At 40.6% G+C, this 17,592-nt stretch overlaps 1 protein-coding gene across 1 annotated transcript; it reads right to left on the reverse strand.

Moving 5' to 3' along the window:
- Positions 1-2,088: 2,088 nt before the first annotated feature.
- On the reverse strand, positions 2,089-12,013 carry LOC126592183 (uncharacterized). Its single transcript, XM_050257915.1, has 7 exons — positions 10,477-12,013; positions 7,897-10,379; positions 5,873-5,938; positions 4,310-4,375; positions 3,182-3,245; positions 2,375-3,042; positions 2,089-2,097 (listed from the first exon to the last, which is right to left on the reverse strand). The coding sequence occupies exons 1-7, from the start codon at positions 12,011-12,013 to the stop codon at positions 2,089-2,091; spliced, it is 4,893 nt and encodes a 1,630-aa protein (XP_050113872.1).
- Between the last annotated feature and the right edge of the window lie 5,579 nt (positions 12,014-17,592).

Genomic DNA, 17,592 nt, shown 5'->3' on the forward strand with positions numbered 1-17,592 from the left:
CAATATCTCTATTGCCCTAAGAAATACTTTTGAGGCCATACATGTGCAACCCCTCATCTATTACTATTAGATGTTGTAGTCTTCAAGGCAGCCTCCAACATAACTCCAGATAATTCTCCATGGGTACCCGACAAGCCTCTAGTGGACAACATCGTCCCCCTCACTCTCGACACACGTACCTCTCCTAAACGTACATGCGGTCTTGCTATGTGCCTTGTCAATCACATTGGCGGATTGCCTGTTCAGGTATTTGTGGACTCCAAGGCAGATCAACCCCTCGGTTGCGACTCGTCTTGGCTTCCGCATCGACAATTCTTATATTGAACTCGTGGCTATTGCTAATGGTCGTATCTGTTATACCAAAGGGCTTGCTTACAATGTCTCCGTCAATTTCCAAGGGTATGACTTTTCCTCAGATATGCGCCTATAATTCATCATGAGGTGTGATTTGGTTCTTGAAGCTGAATGGTTAGAATCTTTGGGTTTCATTGGCTACCACGCATGATGAATTCCAAAGGTATGACTTTTTCCTCCGTTTCTTTTACTTCCATCACTTCTTGTCTTCACGCATGATGAATTCCACCTCCTTTTACCATTTAGTCAACAACCACTGCAGGTTTATTACTCCCCGTCGTTGCTCCCAACTCTTCTTTCATCCATAGAGGCTAGAAGTCCAACTTACGCATTTATTGGGCAGCTGCTACAGTTTCCTTAGAACAAGCTTCAGTATTTTGAGCACACAGAACGCTACAGTGAATAGATTATCCCCAAATTTGGATATGCTACATTAGACACAATTTGGAGAAGCTTTCATGAAAAGTCGTTTTCATTTGAGCATTTTAGGTTGACATTTTGAGCCCCTGCGAATCTGAGCATCTGTCGGTGTGGGATGCACTGGGAATGCTACAGAGCTTAGATTGGCGCCAATTTTGAATATGTTGGAGTAGACATAATCTGAACCAACTTCCATGGATAAGTCATCTATATCCGAGCGATCTACATTGATGGTTTGAGGCCTGGGAGTTGACTGATGAACAGGAGCTGCTAATTCCAGCTTGCTGCCACAACTTGCATGCAGCCATGCATGTATCAATCCTCTATCAGTCACACCAACTGCCCCAAACTGGCACCCACTTATTATGGTCCTTACAAAGTCCTTGCTCGTGTGAGGAAAGTAGCCTATACTTTGGATTTGCCTCCAGGATCTTGCATTCACCCCACCTTTCATGTCTCTCTTCTTAAGCCTAAGCTGGGCTCTCATGTGGTTCCTTCCTCTGTGCTTCCACCCATGTCAGACACGGGACTTTTGGCTTGGACACCGGAAATATTTTTTGCAGCGTGGGATGTTCAAACGCGGCAACCATGCGGTCACTCGCTGACTTCAACGCTTGAGGACAAGCTTCTTCTTAGGGGGGAGGATTGTTAGGACCTTGACTTAATGTTTAACGAGGTTTAGTGTTTCCGGTTACTTTTTCTTCCTGCAATTTTGCATGTAAAGCACCGATTCCAAATAGGTACTCCGACTCCCTCGTTGACTTTCTCATTCACTGAAACAATTTTGCACCTTATCTAGTGCGAAGAGTGAAGAAGAGAATGGGTTTGCAGATTTAACTGGGAAAGAGCTACTGGTTGCGAAAGAAAGGGATCCACAAGGAACATTTTAAATATGATTTTTGGATGGGTGATCCAAGAAATGATTTCAACAATTACAAAATAAATTTGGAAACAATGTAAGAACTAAGCACAAGGATGCAAACAAGCAACTTAACATACTTGTAACGAAAACTTATATTCAATCTCTGAGCTTAGTGTCTTCGTGTTTGCTCTCCTATTTCTGTTCTGGTACGGTACAAACCAGCTCACCACTGGAGCCATTACTCTTAATCTAACGATTGAATTCTTGCGTTTAAAGTTGTCTAAAATATGGTGCCATAGATCATTCCCCATCAATGGTTGAAATTAGACACAAGTTTATGCTTCTCTGTTATATTTGTCAATATTCCAACATTTCTGGATAAAGAGAGCATAACATGATCCATCAGGTTGAAGAGTTATATATATATACATGTATGTATATCAAATATTCTTCTAAGCAGCCTGTAATAATTAATTAAAATGAGAATCATAGAGCCAATGCTCTTAAAATCGAAAAAGATTTTTGTATCTAACAAAGGAGTTTAATCCATTACATTACTATAAAGAAGGGCATCACGAGGCTATACCCCATCATAAATCCTTACATCCATGTAATCTGAGTCCATAAAACAACAGTTCAACAAAATAATAGTTTCATCCAATGCGTTCTGCGTGTATTTGTGAGGTTAAGTCCGGCACATGTGTGGCAAATGGTGCCACAGTCACCACAAGATCTCACTCTTTCTATCCGCATGGTCGCGTCAAACAAAAACTGTGCAGATTTACTATTCAGGATGGTGCTGACCAGAAGCCATATGCTAGCAAAACACTTGCCCAACAATGTTTTGAAATGCTTATCCCCGTACCCTGTAGTTGTGACAGACGCCACTGATAGATAGAAGGAATCGGCCCACGAAATCTCCTCCATATACCTAATCATAACACCTCCAGAAGCTATGAGTATTGGCCCGCAAAGACATGCCGAGTAAAATCTTATGAATCCTCTTCTTCTCTCGTTGAAGCGCATCAATAACCAACAACCCAATCTGTCAACTTCCGCGGCAATTAGAAAACTCACAATGTAGTAACCCAATATCATCAAGAGCATTGTCAGCAACATGGCAACTTTATCTCCGTCACGGGGAACGATGTCTCCGTAACCAACAGTTGATAAAGTCACACTAGTAAAATATAAGTTACTAGCAGTCCTGTTGAACGCACATATAATATTGCCCACCCACTTATCAGACTCGTTGCAGCCAGACGCACGATCCTTCCCTTGATCATTAGCATATATGTTGACGGCACCAGCAACTATACCGAAAACGAAATACGTGCCAACAACAACAGCATGCATAGCGATGCTCCCAAAAGCTACAACTGGCTCTCGCAGCGGTAGAGGCATAACTAAAATAATAGAAAAACCAGACATAAGGGTACACAATTTGGCTAAAGTGGAAAAATATCAGACTTCGTATACAGTCTGTAACATAACAAGAAAACTAAAAGGAAATATGAAAAAAGGAGGAAAGAAAGATGTATAAACCACAAAAGCTTATAGGCATAACATAACGTGATTGAGGAATTATGTCAAACAGGTGGTGTACAAACTGTAACATGAAAAGAAAACTAAAATGAAACATAAATAATGGTGCAAAGAAAGAAAATGCAACTCAAATCACTAAAATCTATAGCCATAGGAATACCATAAATCACAAAAAACACAAAACTTATATGCATACCTAAATCACAAAAAACTTATGAGTGTAAAATCTATAAAATAACCAGAAAACAAAAAGAAACGTCAAAAATGGAAGGAAGAAAGAATGATGTACCTTGAATTTGAGGCAAGATGAGGTAAAACAAGCCTTCTCTCCTCCCAACTCACCCTCTCTCCCTTGGTTAATGATCCTAGGACCCTTTCTCCTCTATTATAAAAGGCAGCCCCTGTTTGGTGTCAAAATGCTTCAATAAAGAAAAGGACACAAATGCCCTTATAACCCAAAAAATACAAAACTGACAGAGAAAGCTGTATTATATTTACTATAGGTAACTTTGTAAACCAATAAAACAAATAAAAAAGCAAATTAGAATGTTTAAAGATGACGAAACAGAAATGGAAAAGGATGAGGAAAAAAGAAGAAAAGAACCCCAACCCAAAGAGAGTGCTTGTAACTTTGAAACTCCATTAAATCTTTGACTTGTTGAGAGTAAAGCACGATACTCTGGTAACTGCAAAAGAAAGATGAATGCTAGTAATTAATTAATTGTCGGGTCGTAGGTGAAGATGCACAAATTAAAAGCAATCGTCAAACTAAAAATTGTACCTTCACATGGCTAACATGCATCTTCTTACAAAGTGGGCGGTTTCCCTTTGCTCTCACTGTTAAATGATGGTTAATTGGACTTAATTTTTTCATTCGTGTTGAGAAAAAGAAACATTAGTAAGCAACGTAACTTAATGGTGCAGTAGAAGCTGAAGAAGATCAAAATTTAAAGAAAATACCTACACATAAAGGAACAAAAATCAAACACAAAAATATCTCCGACAAAAATGGAAAGAAACAGATCCAAATACCTACGACATTTCAGTTCCTCCGTGATGGAATAAGACTCAGAGACAGTAGAAGTTGGAATTTAGAGGAACGAGACGAGTTTGAAGTGGGGGACTAACCCATTTGCCATCATGGAAGTCAACTCCATGCCCTCCAATTACTTCCACAGAAGCAACATCAGGCACCTTCAATTCACAAAACATAGAATTGAATCAACAGAATTAAATTCATAATCTCTTTTTGACAGGAAAAACTTCACAAAAATAATGAAGGAAACACGATTTCAGCCAGGAGGATCAGCTCAATGGTTTGACATGTGTTTTTATAGAAATACCATGAAGTTCCGCTCTAAAACTCATGATTAGAAACTGGAAAATAAATATTGTATTGTAAGGAGGATTTGACATGAATTGGTATTTGTATATTATGGTCATTTGTTAATAATTATTTCTTGTTCTTGCAATGTTCTCAATTCTTTATGTTCCTTTTCTTGCTGGTATGCTGCTTGAAATTATAATTTTACTTTGTCTGCTTGAGTGTTTACTTTCTTAATTTATTTATTGGAGATTATGTGAAATGAAAATATAAGCAAAATTGAATAGTGATGTATCTAGAGAATTGAAAACAGAAACATGAAGCATCGGTCAAAGACTCAATGACAATATTTGAGAATAAATAAGCTTTGAGAAAATATCACTGCATTGTTAAAATAGTTGCTCTAAATTACTCCTTTTGAGGCTATAGCTAGGAATTTCTCTTTAGATTTACCCACTTCTACTTACTGGTAAAGCAAATATTTCTTATTTCTATGCTCCCTCTTCTTTCCATGTTTAATTTTCTTTTTCGTATGTATTACATGAATGAATAGAGTTATCCTTTCCTTTATCTTTTCCTGTTACTTGATAGTTGATACACAAGTTTAGATTAGCTTCCGGTACAATGGCAGTATACAGCATACAAAGCAGCTGAGGAAAATCCAAACAAAACCCAATTTCTGTACGGACTTGGAATCATTCCAATGCCCCCTCCCCATCCCCAAACAAGTGAAATAGAAGCCAACGGTTAGTTAGTCTCTAATTATTCTCTTCCTTCAACTAGAGTTTACCCTTTTGCCCAAACCTAACGGCAAGCTCAAGAACAGCGATTTCATTCTACAGTTTTTTTTTTTTTTTTTTTCCTTTGGCGATAATTTTCATTGGTGTTAGTATCCTGGGTGCATTCTGATGATGGAAAATATTTGTGTTCTTTGAAAATATCTACATGCAAAACTCATTCTGAATTGGAAATTTTAATTGATTTGTTTGTCTCATACTGCAACTGTCAAGAGTATCTTTTTGTTTTTAGTTATGCTTCTTAGCCTTGGGTTTTACATATATGATCATATTTTCGTTCAGTTTTTTAGTCACTCCGAATCATTTAACTATTAGTCTATTACAAACCAATGAACTTTTATTCATATAACCTGATTCCTTTGATTCTTTTGAAGGGTTAAAGGGCTTAGTTAGTAATCTACCGGTGTGATCACCAATCGTTTGCAGCATCGTCTACAACTCTCTACAGAAAATAATTTGGAAGAGTTAGTTCAATCATTAACCTCAGAAGTTCACTAACCCGTCTGTCATCATGGAAGTCAACTCTATGCCCTCCAATAGTTCAATCATTAACCTCAGAAGTTCACCAACCCGTCTGTCATCATGGAAGTCAACTCTATGCCCTCCAATTACTTCCACAGAAGCAACACCAGGCACCTTCGATTCACAAAACATAGAAATGAATCAACAGAATTAAATTCATAACATCAAGAAATTCAATTCAAGTCATCAGTTGAAAAATCGATGCTGAGGTTGCAATAACATAGGAATTTACACCAAATACCACTACTTTGAACGTAGACCAACACCAAAATACTTTCAGCCTATTATCAATTCTAGTCGATGAAACTCTTAAAAAATACTATTTCTGCTATTTAATCCAGGAGACCTAATTCAAACATTCTTGTTTCTTTTCAGTGGAACCCAAACAGCACCCAAAAACAGATTGTGTAAGACTAACATTTAAAGCTAAACCTCATTAGATCTTGGATGGATCTATGTAATTTTAGCATAAGTATAAAACAATTTTTTTTTTTTTAATAAACAAAAGTAACCCACGATCCATCACATAACCCATTTTTACAAACACACATACAAAGAAGGATATTTGGGTTCCACAAGCAGAAAATAAGATAGATTCCGTTCTGAATTCATAATTTGGAATTGGAATCACACGAGTGCGCAAGCACACATACATAACCCTGAGCACTGCACAGCAGCCAGAACATGGTTTTGTTTTGGCTTATTGTTGTTCTTCTTTTAAATTTGAATTACCAATACACGCAAAAAATCAGTCACGACTTAAGCTAGAGTTTCAGTTCTTCATTTAGATACGGAATCACAAGAACAGATTACACAGGATACCAACACACACCCTGCAAGTCACTAACAAAAATGGTTTGTTTCTGGATTTTGGTTGCTCTTGCTTCTCCGATGCGGCAACCACCAACCATAAATCAAGCAAGATTTTTTCATAGTTTCTAATACTCCAATAAACTCCACAACTCTTAAAACATTCTAGAATTTAAAACCTACACTACTAATTACACTAATAACAAAATACAAGAAGGAAACTAAAAGACCACCAATAGATGTAGATAATAAAACACTAAAACTTAAAGAAAAGATAAACCAAGAACATTAAACCTGTATTATCGTAGATAAATTTCTATCCAAGTGAAAATTAGATATTTAGATGTAGAGTAAAAAAAGATATTTGCATACCTAGTCTGACTAACAAATTTTCCCCGACTGAAGAGCCAAAGAACCACCTCCTCTTCATCACAGATCCACAATCCACTTTATCCGTATCGTTAACAACAATACAGAAGAAATGGATTGGAGATCTGAGTCTCCCTCGTTCGTCGTTCATCTTCTTCTAGATGAGGAAGAGACGCAGAGAGGATTGACAGAGCAAAGGTGTGAGAAAAGAGAGAGAAAATTAAGGAATTAGCAATTCATAGAAATCTCAGATCTCCAATCCACTTTAATTTTCTCTCCAATCCCTCTCCGCGTCTCTTCCTCATCTAGAAGAAGATGAACGACGAACGAGGGAAATCTACGAAGAAAGCCGATCCACGGAGATCGACGAACGACGGCGTTGGGCGGCGGGCTGTGTGGGGGTTTTTTCTTGGGATTCCATTTTTGTTAGGAGAATTGCAGGGGAGAAGGAGACGGGAATAAGGTGCGAAGGATGAGCGAGAAAAGTAAACAAGAATTGTTTTTTTCTTTCTCTACCGTTGGATTACATCTGACGGCTGGCTTGAAGAACGGGACTGTCTTTTTTTTTTTTTTTTTTTTTTTTTTTTTGTTCAAAGACTGTCCATCAGTTATACCTAACGTTTTTCCGGCTTCTTTTGTACTTGAGTTTTAGTTAGGGTTTTAGCTTTTGTTCCATTTTCTAGGCGTGGTCTACTCGTACTTGAGTTTTAGTTAGGGTTTTAGCTTTTGTTCCATTTTCTAGGCGTGGTCTACTAGTACTTGAGTTTTAGTTTGGGTTTTAGCTTTTGTTTCATTTTTTAAGCATGGTCCTACACCACACAATTTTTTACACAGGCATGTTTTTTTTTTTTCCCGAAGATAGAAATATATTAGATACGAATAGAAAGGTTTACATTCTGGGCTAGGATATTAAACAAAAATTCAGGCCCAATACAGTCCCACCCATATTCACGACCCTCCTTGAAAACAAACTTAGCAACCGAGTGAGCAGCAGCATTGCCCTCCCTAGGCACGTAAGAGAACGAAACTGACCTCAACCTACGCGCTAGCACCTCAATATCACCAAGAATACATTCAATACTGAAATCCAGATCAATTTCATGCTTGATCATCTGAATAATCACTTTAGCATCAGATTCAATAACAACATTATCATACCCGTGGTCAATGCAGGCCAAGAGGGCAGTCCTGATCGCAGTAGCTTCCCCGGCAGCCGCGGAGTGACACAGTGCAGCCCCTGAGCCTTCTGCACCTTGAAGCAAACCAGCGAAGTCGCGGCAGACCCAGCCCACCCCCGTGCGGAGGGTGGTCTTGCACCACGTGGCATCCGTATTGACCTTGAGGATCCCAAACGCCGGCTTCTTCCATCTACAAGCCCCACGGTCCAGGGGAGCAATCTTCGACTGGCTCCCAGGCTGCTTTCCCACAGGCTCGCAGAGTGTAGCATCTCTGAATTCAGAGATGTTCCTGCTCCAAACCTCCAAAAGCTCCGAGGGTTGCCGGTGCACCCCATTAAAAACCACCTCGTTTCTGTTTTTCCACAGTCTCCATAACCCAAAGGCATACTCCTGCATGATCTCTTCCGCGTTGTCCCTCCCCTTAACCCGAGTCCAGAACAACTCCCAGCTAGATAGGAAGTCTGCCCCTGCTAGCATAAAGGAATTCAACTGAAGCGAAGAGGAGAACCAGAATAGGTGGCTAAGGTGACATCGGAAGAAAAGATGAGTTTCCGATTCATCCATGGCACCACAAACTCCACAGACGTTGTCTACCCTCATATGTCTCCGCTTCAGGTTACGACGAACAGCCAGAGCATTGTTACAACAACGCCAGATAAAAATTTTAATTTTGTTAGGTACCTTTAACTTCCAGATCAGATTCCAAGCATAGCAGTTCTTTGGCTTGTCGCTGGCAAACCCACGGCCTTTCTTTCCCATATCACCATTTTCCATGAGGTTCATAGCCACTCCGTACCCCGATCGAACCGAATAGACCCCATTCACATTGTGGTGCCACACCATCTGATCCCGGCACCCAGTTTTGCTTAAGGGAATGCTTAAAATAGGTCTCACATCATCCTGGTGAAAGCATTCCAGGATCAGATCTCGTTTCCAAGAGCTGGTCTCCGAGTCAATTAACTTGCTTACCATAATAGCATGCAGGCTTACTAAAGGCTTAACTTTAAACGTAGAGGGCCTAGGAAACCACGGGTCCTCCCTAATGTTGATGTCTGCCCCGTCCCCGACCCGCCACCGCAGTCCGTGTAGGAGCACCTTTCGGGCATCAAAAATACCCTTCCAACCCCACGACGTATTCCTACCCTTTCCCGCCTCAGTAAAGCACTTCCCAGGATAATATTTTTCTTGCAGAACAGTAGCGAGCAAAGACCCCGGGTTCTGGATAAGCCGCCACCCAATCTTAGCAAGGAACGCCAGGTTAAAACACTGGATATCCCTAAAGCCCAGCCCATCGACTCGTTTTTGCTTCATTAGCCGCTCCCAAGAAATCCAATGGACCCCCTTTCTCTGCTTGCTCCCCTTCCACCAGAAATTCCGGATAGCTTTCTCCAGGTCTCTACATACCCCAATGGGTAGTTTAAAACAGCTCATGGCGGCCACTGCCTTGACTAGGACTTCCTTTCCTGCTTGTGATAGAAATTGCTCAGCCCAACCCGCCAGCCTAGATTCAAGCCTGTCCCGCACCTCTTCAAAAACCACTCGTTTAGAGTGACCAAAGTCAGATTGCAGCCCAAGATACCTACCAAAACCAGACTTACATTGGATTCCCATGGTCTGGCCAATCTTCATCCTCACCCGGTTCGAGGTCTTCGAGCCGAAGAAAATCGAGCTTTTGGACAGATTAACAGCTTGGCCAGAGCCACGGGCATATGTTCGCAGCACCTCTACCATGCCTCTCGCCTCCTCTACATTCGCATGCCCAAATAACACCGAGTCATCCGCAAAAAACAGGTGCGAGATCGGGGTTCCATTTGTCGACACATTAAACCCGTGGAGGGCACCCCGCTCAATCCCACGCCTGATGAGCATGGACAGACCCTCCGTACAGAGCAGGAAGAGATAGGGAGATAGGGGATCTCCTTGTCTCAGCCCTCGCTCCGGCAGAACAAGCCCAGTCGGGTTCCCGTTAACTAGGATGCTGAATGAGGCCGTGGAAATGCATTCTTTGATCCAGTTGCAAAAAAGGGGAGCGAACCCCAATTTCGCCATCATGGATAAGAGGAACACCCACTCCACGCGGTCGTACGCCTTAGCCATGTCGAGCTTAATAGCCATGCCAGTCTGGTCACATTTTTTTTGATGAAGCAGCGAGTGTAGGATCTCGTGGACCACCAAAATGTTGTCCTGAATTTGTTTCCCTGCCACAAAGGCAGATTGGTTATCACTAATCACCTTTGGCATCACCGTCTTTAGTCGGTTAGTGAGGACCTTGGCAATGACTTTGTAGATTATTACATAGTGCAATAGGCCGGTATTGCGTCATGTTCTTTGGGCACTTGACCTTAGGGATAAGCACAAGGTTAGTATGATTAAGTTTCCTCAGAATAGTACCAGAATGCCAGAAGGCTTTGACTATCTTGATTACATCCTTGCCCACAGTATCCCAATGATCCTGGTAGAAGCATCCAGAGTACCCGTCCGGGCCCGGGGCTCTAATCGGAGGAATTTGGAAGACAGCCATTTTGATTTCCTCCTCAGTCACCGCTGCCGTCAAGGTAAGGTTGTCCTCAGCAGACACACGTGGTGCCAGGCAGTCCCCAATCTCATCGATTTGCCCAGGGCTGCTCGACTTAAATAAAGCCTCAAAATAAGAGGTAGCAATTGAAGATATCGCTGCTTCGTTCTCCTGCCACACTCCATTTACATCCTCCAACCCCTTGATTTGGTTGAGCCTCCTTCTTTTGAGGGTTTGAGCATGGAAGAACTTAGAATTTTTATCACCTTCCTTTAACCATTGGGCACGCAACTTCACCCTCCAGTAAGCTTCTTCGTTTCGATGGGCGGCCCTGAGCTCTCGCTCCTTCATCTTAACCGCCTCCGATGCAAAATCAGTAGACATATAAGCCGTTCTAATCTCCTCTTTCAGCTGCTCAATGACTTTCTTTGAGTTCCTTCCTCTCCCCCGATACCAATCCTTAAGCCTGTGCCTTAGGGCCTTCAATTTTTCACAAAATCGAAAGGCATGTGACCCCCCATGTTTATCTCTCCATTCCTCTACCACCAGTTGCCTACACTCCTCCGTTGTGCTCCATTGTGCATCATAAGAGAATTTCCTCCCCTTCCACGCTTTCACTTTCTCCGTGGACAAAAATAACAGAGCATGGTCAGACCCTTCCAGTACCACGTGCCTGATTGTATTCTCTGGGTAAAGGTCCTGCCAATCCATAGTAGCCAATCCCCTGTCCAGGCGTTGCTGAATAGGCTTCGCCTCCTGGTTGTTCCGCCACGTAAACGGATAGCCGACAAAACCCAGGTCCATGAGCTCATTTTGAGCCACAAACTCTCTAAAGTCACGCATACTAGACGTCGGTCTGTAATTGCCCCCCTCTTTCTCATCATTACACAGAATGTCATTAAAGTCCCCGATGAGAAGAGTTTTCCCCCTGTTGTTTCCAAGCCGCCTACTCAGATACCCCCATTGATCCCGCCATTTCTTCTCATCAGTACTTGCGTAGATTGCAAACAAATACCAGTGACACATCTTGTGCTCATCCCAAATTTTAACTTCAATAACAAAGTCCTCAAACTTCACCAGAGTAACCAGGGAAGCATCCCGCCAGAAAACACAGAGGCCTCCCCCAATGCTCCGAGGTTCTACTATGTGCATGTACTCCAAATCCAAACGTTTCTTAAGATACCCATATCTACTGCTTTTATTCTTGGTTTCTAGCAAAATCACAATGTCAGGGGTGTGGAGCCGGTTCTGCTCCAGCAGGTTGTCAACTGTCAGGTCACCCCCGATACCCTGACAGTTCCAGGTAAGTAGTCTCATTTGGGCGTGGGAGACCCCTCACGGCTGGTCTCCTCCGCCTCAACATATGTCTTCCTGCTTAGCTTAGCTTTTTTAGGTTCCACACAGGGGTTAACCTCATCCAACTCCACCTCTCGGGCACTTCTCTTTTTGCCTTTATCCTCGTTCATCACCGCTTCAATGATAGCTTCTAGCTCAAAGGGATCATCATCCTTAGCCGAGTCACACCCACTTCGGCCCCCCCCCGATCATCGCTAGCTTCCCTCCGTCTAGCAGTCTCACTGTCCCCATCCTCACCGACGCTAGGCACAAGGTTAAGATCAAACGTAGAAGCTCCATTCAGAGTCGTGCTTACCGAATCCACCCGTCCCTCCTGCTCGTAATGGTCATTAAGTACCACGTGTTCCGCTCCCGCTGCCACCGTACCCCCCGGCCCAATTAAACCTGCATCGAAAGCCAGTTCTCTCGCTGATCTCGCCTCTTCTTCAGCTAGCCGTTGATGTCAGATTTTCCCCGCAAGCACATTATCTCTGTGACCCATTTTGGTAGACGACCACCTAGGCTTGCTTGGTGATGTTGCAGTGTCGATAACCTCCTCCTCCAAATGCGCGGTGCACTCACTACCGCTCAGAGATCTACTAGCCAAATTTTGGGGTTGACATCCCATTCCTGACGCCGTCGATGACCGCCCGGAGCGTCTTCCACCACCCAGATCCTCGTTCCACCGCTCCGATCCACTCCGTCCACCATTTGACCCAGAGGATGTTCTGCTCCTGGGTCAAGCTCCCAGGGGATTACCTCTCAGGTCCGACACCACATCTAACCCACGGAACGCAAATGCCTCATTCCACTTTTTGGTACAATCTCCTGGGTCTGGTCTTTCATCCAAAATTTCCTTGCAAATCCTAGTTGGGTGACCCAACTTCCCACAAATGAGACAGTAGTTAGGAAGCGATTCATACTTGAAGTCAATCCAGATCTTACCGTCATCGGGAAAGGTCACAAAGGTCCCCCGCATTAGAGGCTCGCGGACATTGAAGCCAATTTTCACCCGAAGGAATCTTCCAATGCAGTCTCGGCTCCCAGATTTGTCCACCGATCGAACCTCACCCATCAGACTTCCTATTGTTTCGGCTACCGCTTGAGTCATACTGGGCACTGGTACATTATGCAGCTGGACCCAGAACACCCCCAAGGAGAGAGGGGTCCCTCGGTTCAGCCCCCTCTCCGTTCGATCCGCCACCAGTACAAGGTCATTTTTGAACATCCAAGGCAAGTCCGCCTCTACCACCCTTTGCAGATCCCTTTTCCCCGCAAAACGAGCGAGAAATCTCCAATCTCCAATTTCCCTAATCGAGACCCCCTCCCGTCCGCGTCAGAGGGACATAAAGCAGTCAACGAACACATCCCCTTTCACTGCCTTAGCAGTGAGAACTTCTGCAATCAGGGTGAATTGAAACCCTAATAGAGCACATTCGACATCCTTTCTCTCAATGCACACGCCTCCCTATTCCTTCTCCGACAGGATGAGGTTGGTCCCAAATCGTGTCCCCAACTCCTCTAGATCCTCCTTCGGGCTTCCCCCAGCCATGCCCAGTCAGAAAATCCGCAACCCACTCACCCCTCAGAGGTCACCACCGTAATCACCAGCCACCTGTACCTTTTCTCCTCTCAGTTCTCCACCAGATCCAGATTTCCGCATCTAAGCCTCCTGCCCTCGAGCCGTCAAAGGGACAAAACTTCGCTCGCCGTTCCCCAGTAAATCACGACAGCCGGACCAGATCCCCGGATTCGTAACCAGTGCTACGAGAAGGAGGGATTAGCCGGTCAGTTCTCGGGCAGCGATCCAGCTACAGGGCTCAATCGTCACCAGAGCACCGCACACCTCCTTTCGAGGCACCTTTACCAGCTTTTACTCAAGTCTATTTCATGTATGTTCTTAATGGCTACACTTTTACACAGGCATGTTAACTTGACTTGAAATAACACAAAAATAGTGAGTTTTGGATTAATACATTAACTGATCAAGTCGTTATCGAGTTAGAGGTACAAATTCTTCACAGTCGCGAGTAACTCGTTTCAACCCGTGAAATAAAAGTTAGTTTGATAATAAAAAAAATAAAAATAAAAGTAATTTCTTTTGAGAAGTTTGCTAATTTTAAATTACTAAAAGCAACAGCAAAACTACTAACAAAGCTAAGGCGGGCTTTAGCATAGGGAGAGTTTTAGTTATTTAAACTTAAAAATACTAGTTGTTTGGACTATTTTGAAACTAAACCACACTATTATGAAACTAAACCAAAAGAACTCACACTATTTCTGGAACTATAGCAAAATAACCTCACACTATTTATGAAACTGAATCAAAATAACTCACATTATTTCTGAAGCTATAACAAAACATTCTGAAAGTGAACTAAATTAAACCATATTATTTTTGGAACCACAATAAAGTCACACATTTTAATGAAAGTTGAACAAAAACACTATTTCTAGAATGGAACAAAATAAACACTATTTCTAGAACTATAACAAAATAACCACACTATTTTTGAAACTGAACCAAAATAACCCACACTATTTCTAGAACTATAGTAAATAACTCACACTATTTCTAAAACTAAACCAAGATAACCCACACTAGAAACAAAATAAACATTATTTCTAGAAATACAACAAAATAACTCACACTATTTTTTAAATTAAATTAAGTAATCATACTATTTTTAGAACTGCCACAAAATTACACACTTTTTATGAAATAATCGGAAAAAAATATAATTCGATATAAAATTCTAGCTTCGTCCCTATAGATCTTTGAATCTTATGAAGCAAGGTCCAATAAAAACAATAGTATGTAACAAAAAAAGATGAATTAAGATTTCAAAATATAAAGTACGAGTACGAGGATAATGTTACAAAGATGATTGTAAAATTAACTTGTAACTTGTACTAGTGGTGCTCAATTTATCATATACAATTGTGTTATTGTTGTTCAATTTGTGTTAGGTCCAACCGTTTGTCTAATGAAGAGGTTTAGAACTATCAATTCATTTTTTAGAAAAAGAGATAATGATGATAAATTAGAGAGTGTACACCTTCTGCATCTATTGAAGAGGTCCTAAAGTATTATTTGATTGATAGGTCAGTTTGACTTGTATTGACTCTCTCCATTTCTACAGCAAGTACTGAACAAGCTTTTTCAGCAATGAATCTTATTAAAATAAGACTTTGCAACAAGATAGAGAGTGAGTTTCTAGCAGATTCAATGGTTGTCTACGTTATAAAAAAGGTTTGCCGAAAATGTTGATTCAAATGAAATAACAAAGGATTTCAATTATATTAAGGATTGAAGGGCACAACTTAAATTGGTACTTTTTCTTCTTTTTATTTGTTAAGTTGAATAAGATTGATGATATATGTTTTCTTTTTATTGCAAATTGCAAATTTAAATTATTTCTTTGTTAAATCTAGTTGAAACTTAAGTCATGCACAGTTATAATTTCTTTTCTTCAAAATATTACTTTTAGGTTTATTAGTATACAACTTTATGCAGGTAACAAAAAAACAAAATTAAGCATTTGATTTCGTAGTAATAATTTTATCTCAGCCCACCCACCAAATAATTCTTGGCTCCACTAACCTTGGGGTTTCTAATGTTAAATACAAGTTTTTTAGATAGGAACAAAGAATGAAGCGCATAAAAAAAATCAATTTATTCAATTAGTGGGTTTGTTGTGAACATGTCCACAGATATCGGCATATGCTGAAGCAATCTTATGAGTGATGTAGAGAGAATTTGTCGAATCTTGTCGACGCAACATGTCATAATATGCATAGTATGCATTACATCAAATATTTAGTAGGCACAAGAAGGACTCCTACCAAACATTCGGAAGGTCCTTGAAAGACCTTCACATGTATATTTTTCAGACTCGAGTAGTCTTGGGACCACATTGCCACATATGTATTATTTTTAAAAACTAATTCGAAATGAAAAACCCCAATTTTCACAAACCCTAGAAACGAAAATCCCCAAATTGAAGAAAGGAAACCAATCTTGATTCGAAAACTAATTCGAAGCAAAACCTTTTATTTTGAAAGTAATTTGAAAGAATTAACAATTACTCGATTAGGGCTCGAGATTTGCTTGATCTAGAGAAAGAATCGGATACAAAAGTAGCAGATCGATTGGTGGTGGGTTATTTCTAATGATTTATTTTCTACTTACTTGGTCTTACTATCTATAACATCAATGAGCTATTTTATTTCTTTCTTACTGGATATCTCTTATTATTTTTATTATTATCTTCTAATTGACATGTAATATTATCTAAATTGTTTCTAATAGTTTTTATTATTTTTTCCTATAAATAATCTAATAAATAATTTAATAAATTATAATCCTTAATATGTTCTAGTTTTATATTTTTATCTTGACTAATAATAAGATCTACAATACTATTTGCTTGCTGATTTTCCTCACTATAGAAAATAGTTGGATGACCATTATAAATACTAGACGTAAAACCTTGCATATGGAACTCGACATGATTTAACATGCCAACCACTCACAATGCAGGTATAAGGCCACAAAGGTTGCACTCATATGTGCTAAGCTCAAAAGTACCCCAGTTAATGTCCAATTATTTGTGGGCAAACATTCAACTATAATAGTGTACTCAAACAAAGTATAATGGTCAATCTAGCATGATAATAATATAACTATAATGATTTTTCCTTTTTTGAACAAGAAGTCTAAATAAACAAACACACTAAGAAGAAGGAAAAAAAAAACTTACTTAAGATTGGAGAATTGCTTGAATATGTACACTCACTCTATTATTGACATACGAAAGGGTGGAAATTTACCAAAATGAGTCTTTACGAAGGATGCTAGAAAGCTTTGGAGGTTGGAGGTTTCTTTGCTTTGGATGCACTGAGTTTCTATGACTTGTGGTGTCATCTGGGTCGTCTACTTCTGTAAGTAAGACGTTCCGCCAACGACTGGCAGCCCAAGGCAATTTGTAAGACGAGACTTACAACTGCTATGACCATGCGAACTCGCTTACTTACTTAATAGCAGAACTTCCGGCCGACGATCTATGGTTTAAGTTTAATCAAACATGGGAAATTTATGTGGTGTATGAATAAATGGAGTTCCAAGGCTAATGCATTGGATGGTGCATGAATGTTAAGACTTCCTTTGATAGTGGTGAAGTTAATTATAGTCGTGAAGTTAATTCTTGAACTCACTAGGATGTTCCATCCAAGCATATAAATAGAGGTGGCATTTCACCATTGAAGATCATCCAAAAAAGTAAGCATACGGCTTCAAAATAGAAAGTGAGAGTTCTAAGAGGTTTTTCCACTCCAAGGTTAAGAATGATAGTGTTCCATCACAAATTGTGTGAGTAAGATTTAGTATTAGAGAGAGGGGGTGTTATCCTTTCTTGTATTCATCGACTATTGTCTTTGGCTTCGAAAGATTATTCTTGAGTACCCATTATTTTGATATAGTGGAAGATTGATTGTTGCCCTGTGGACTTAGGCACCACGTAAATCTGTGGTTTCTATCTTTCTACTATACTTTGTGTTTT

This window comes from Malus sylvestris, chromosome 12, assembly GCF_916048215.2.
Source record: "Malus sylvestris chromosome 12, drMalSylv7.2, whole genome shotgun sequence".
Taxonomy (NCBI): Eukaryota; Viridiplantae; Streptophyta; class Magnoliopsida; order Rosales; family Rosaceae; genus Malus; species Malus sylvestris.

Excerpts from the sequence above, each read along its gene's own strand:
- LOC126592183 (XM_050257915.1), bottom strand. The coding sequence starts at position 12,013 with ATGAGACTACTTACCTGGAACTGTCAGGGTATCGGGGGTGACCTGACA. Across the intron at positions 3,246-4,309 it reads ACTTCCATGATGGCAAATGG|TTTGTACACCACCTGTTTGA; the intron begins GTTAGTCCCCCA and ends TTCATGTTACAG. Across the intron at positions 3,043-3,181 it reads TATGCCTATAAGCTTTTGTG|TTATGCCTCTACCGCTGCGA; the intron begins GTTTATACATCT and ends CTATTATTTTAG.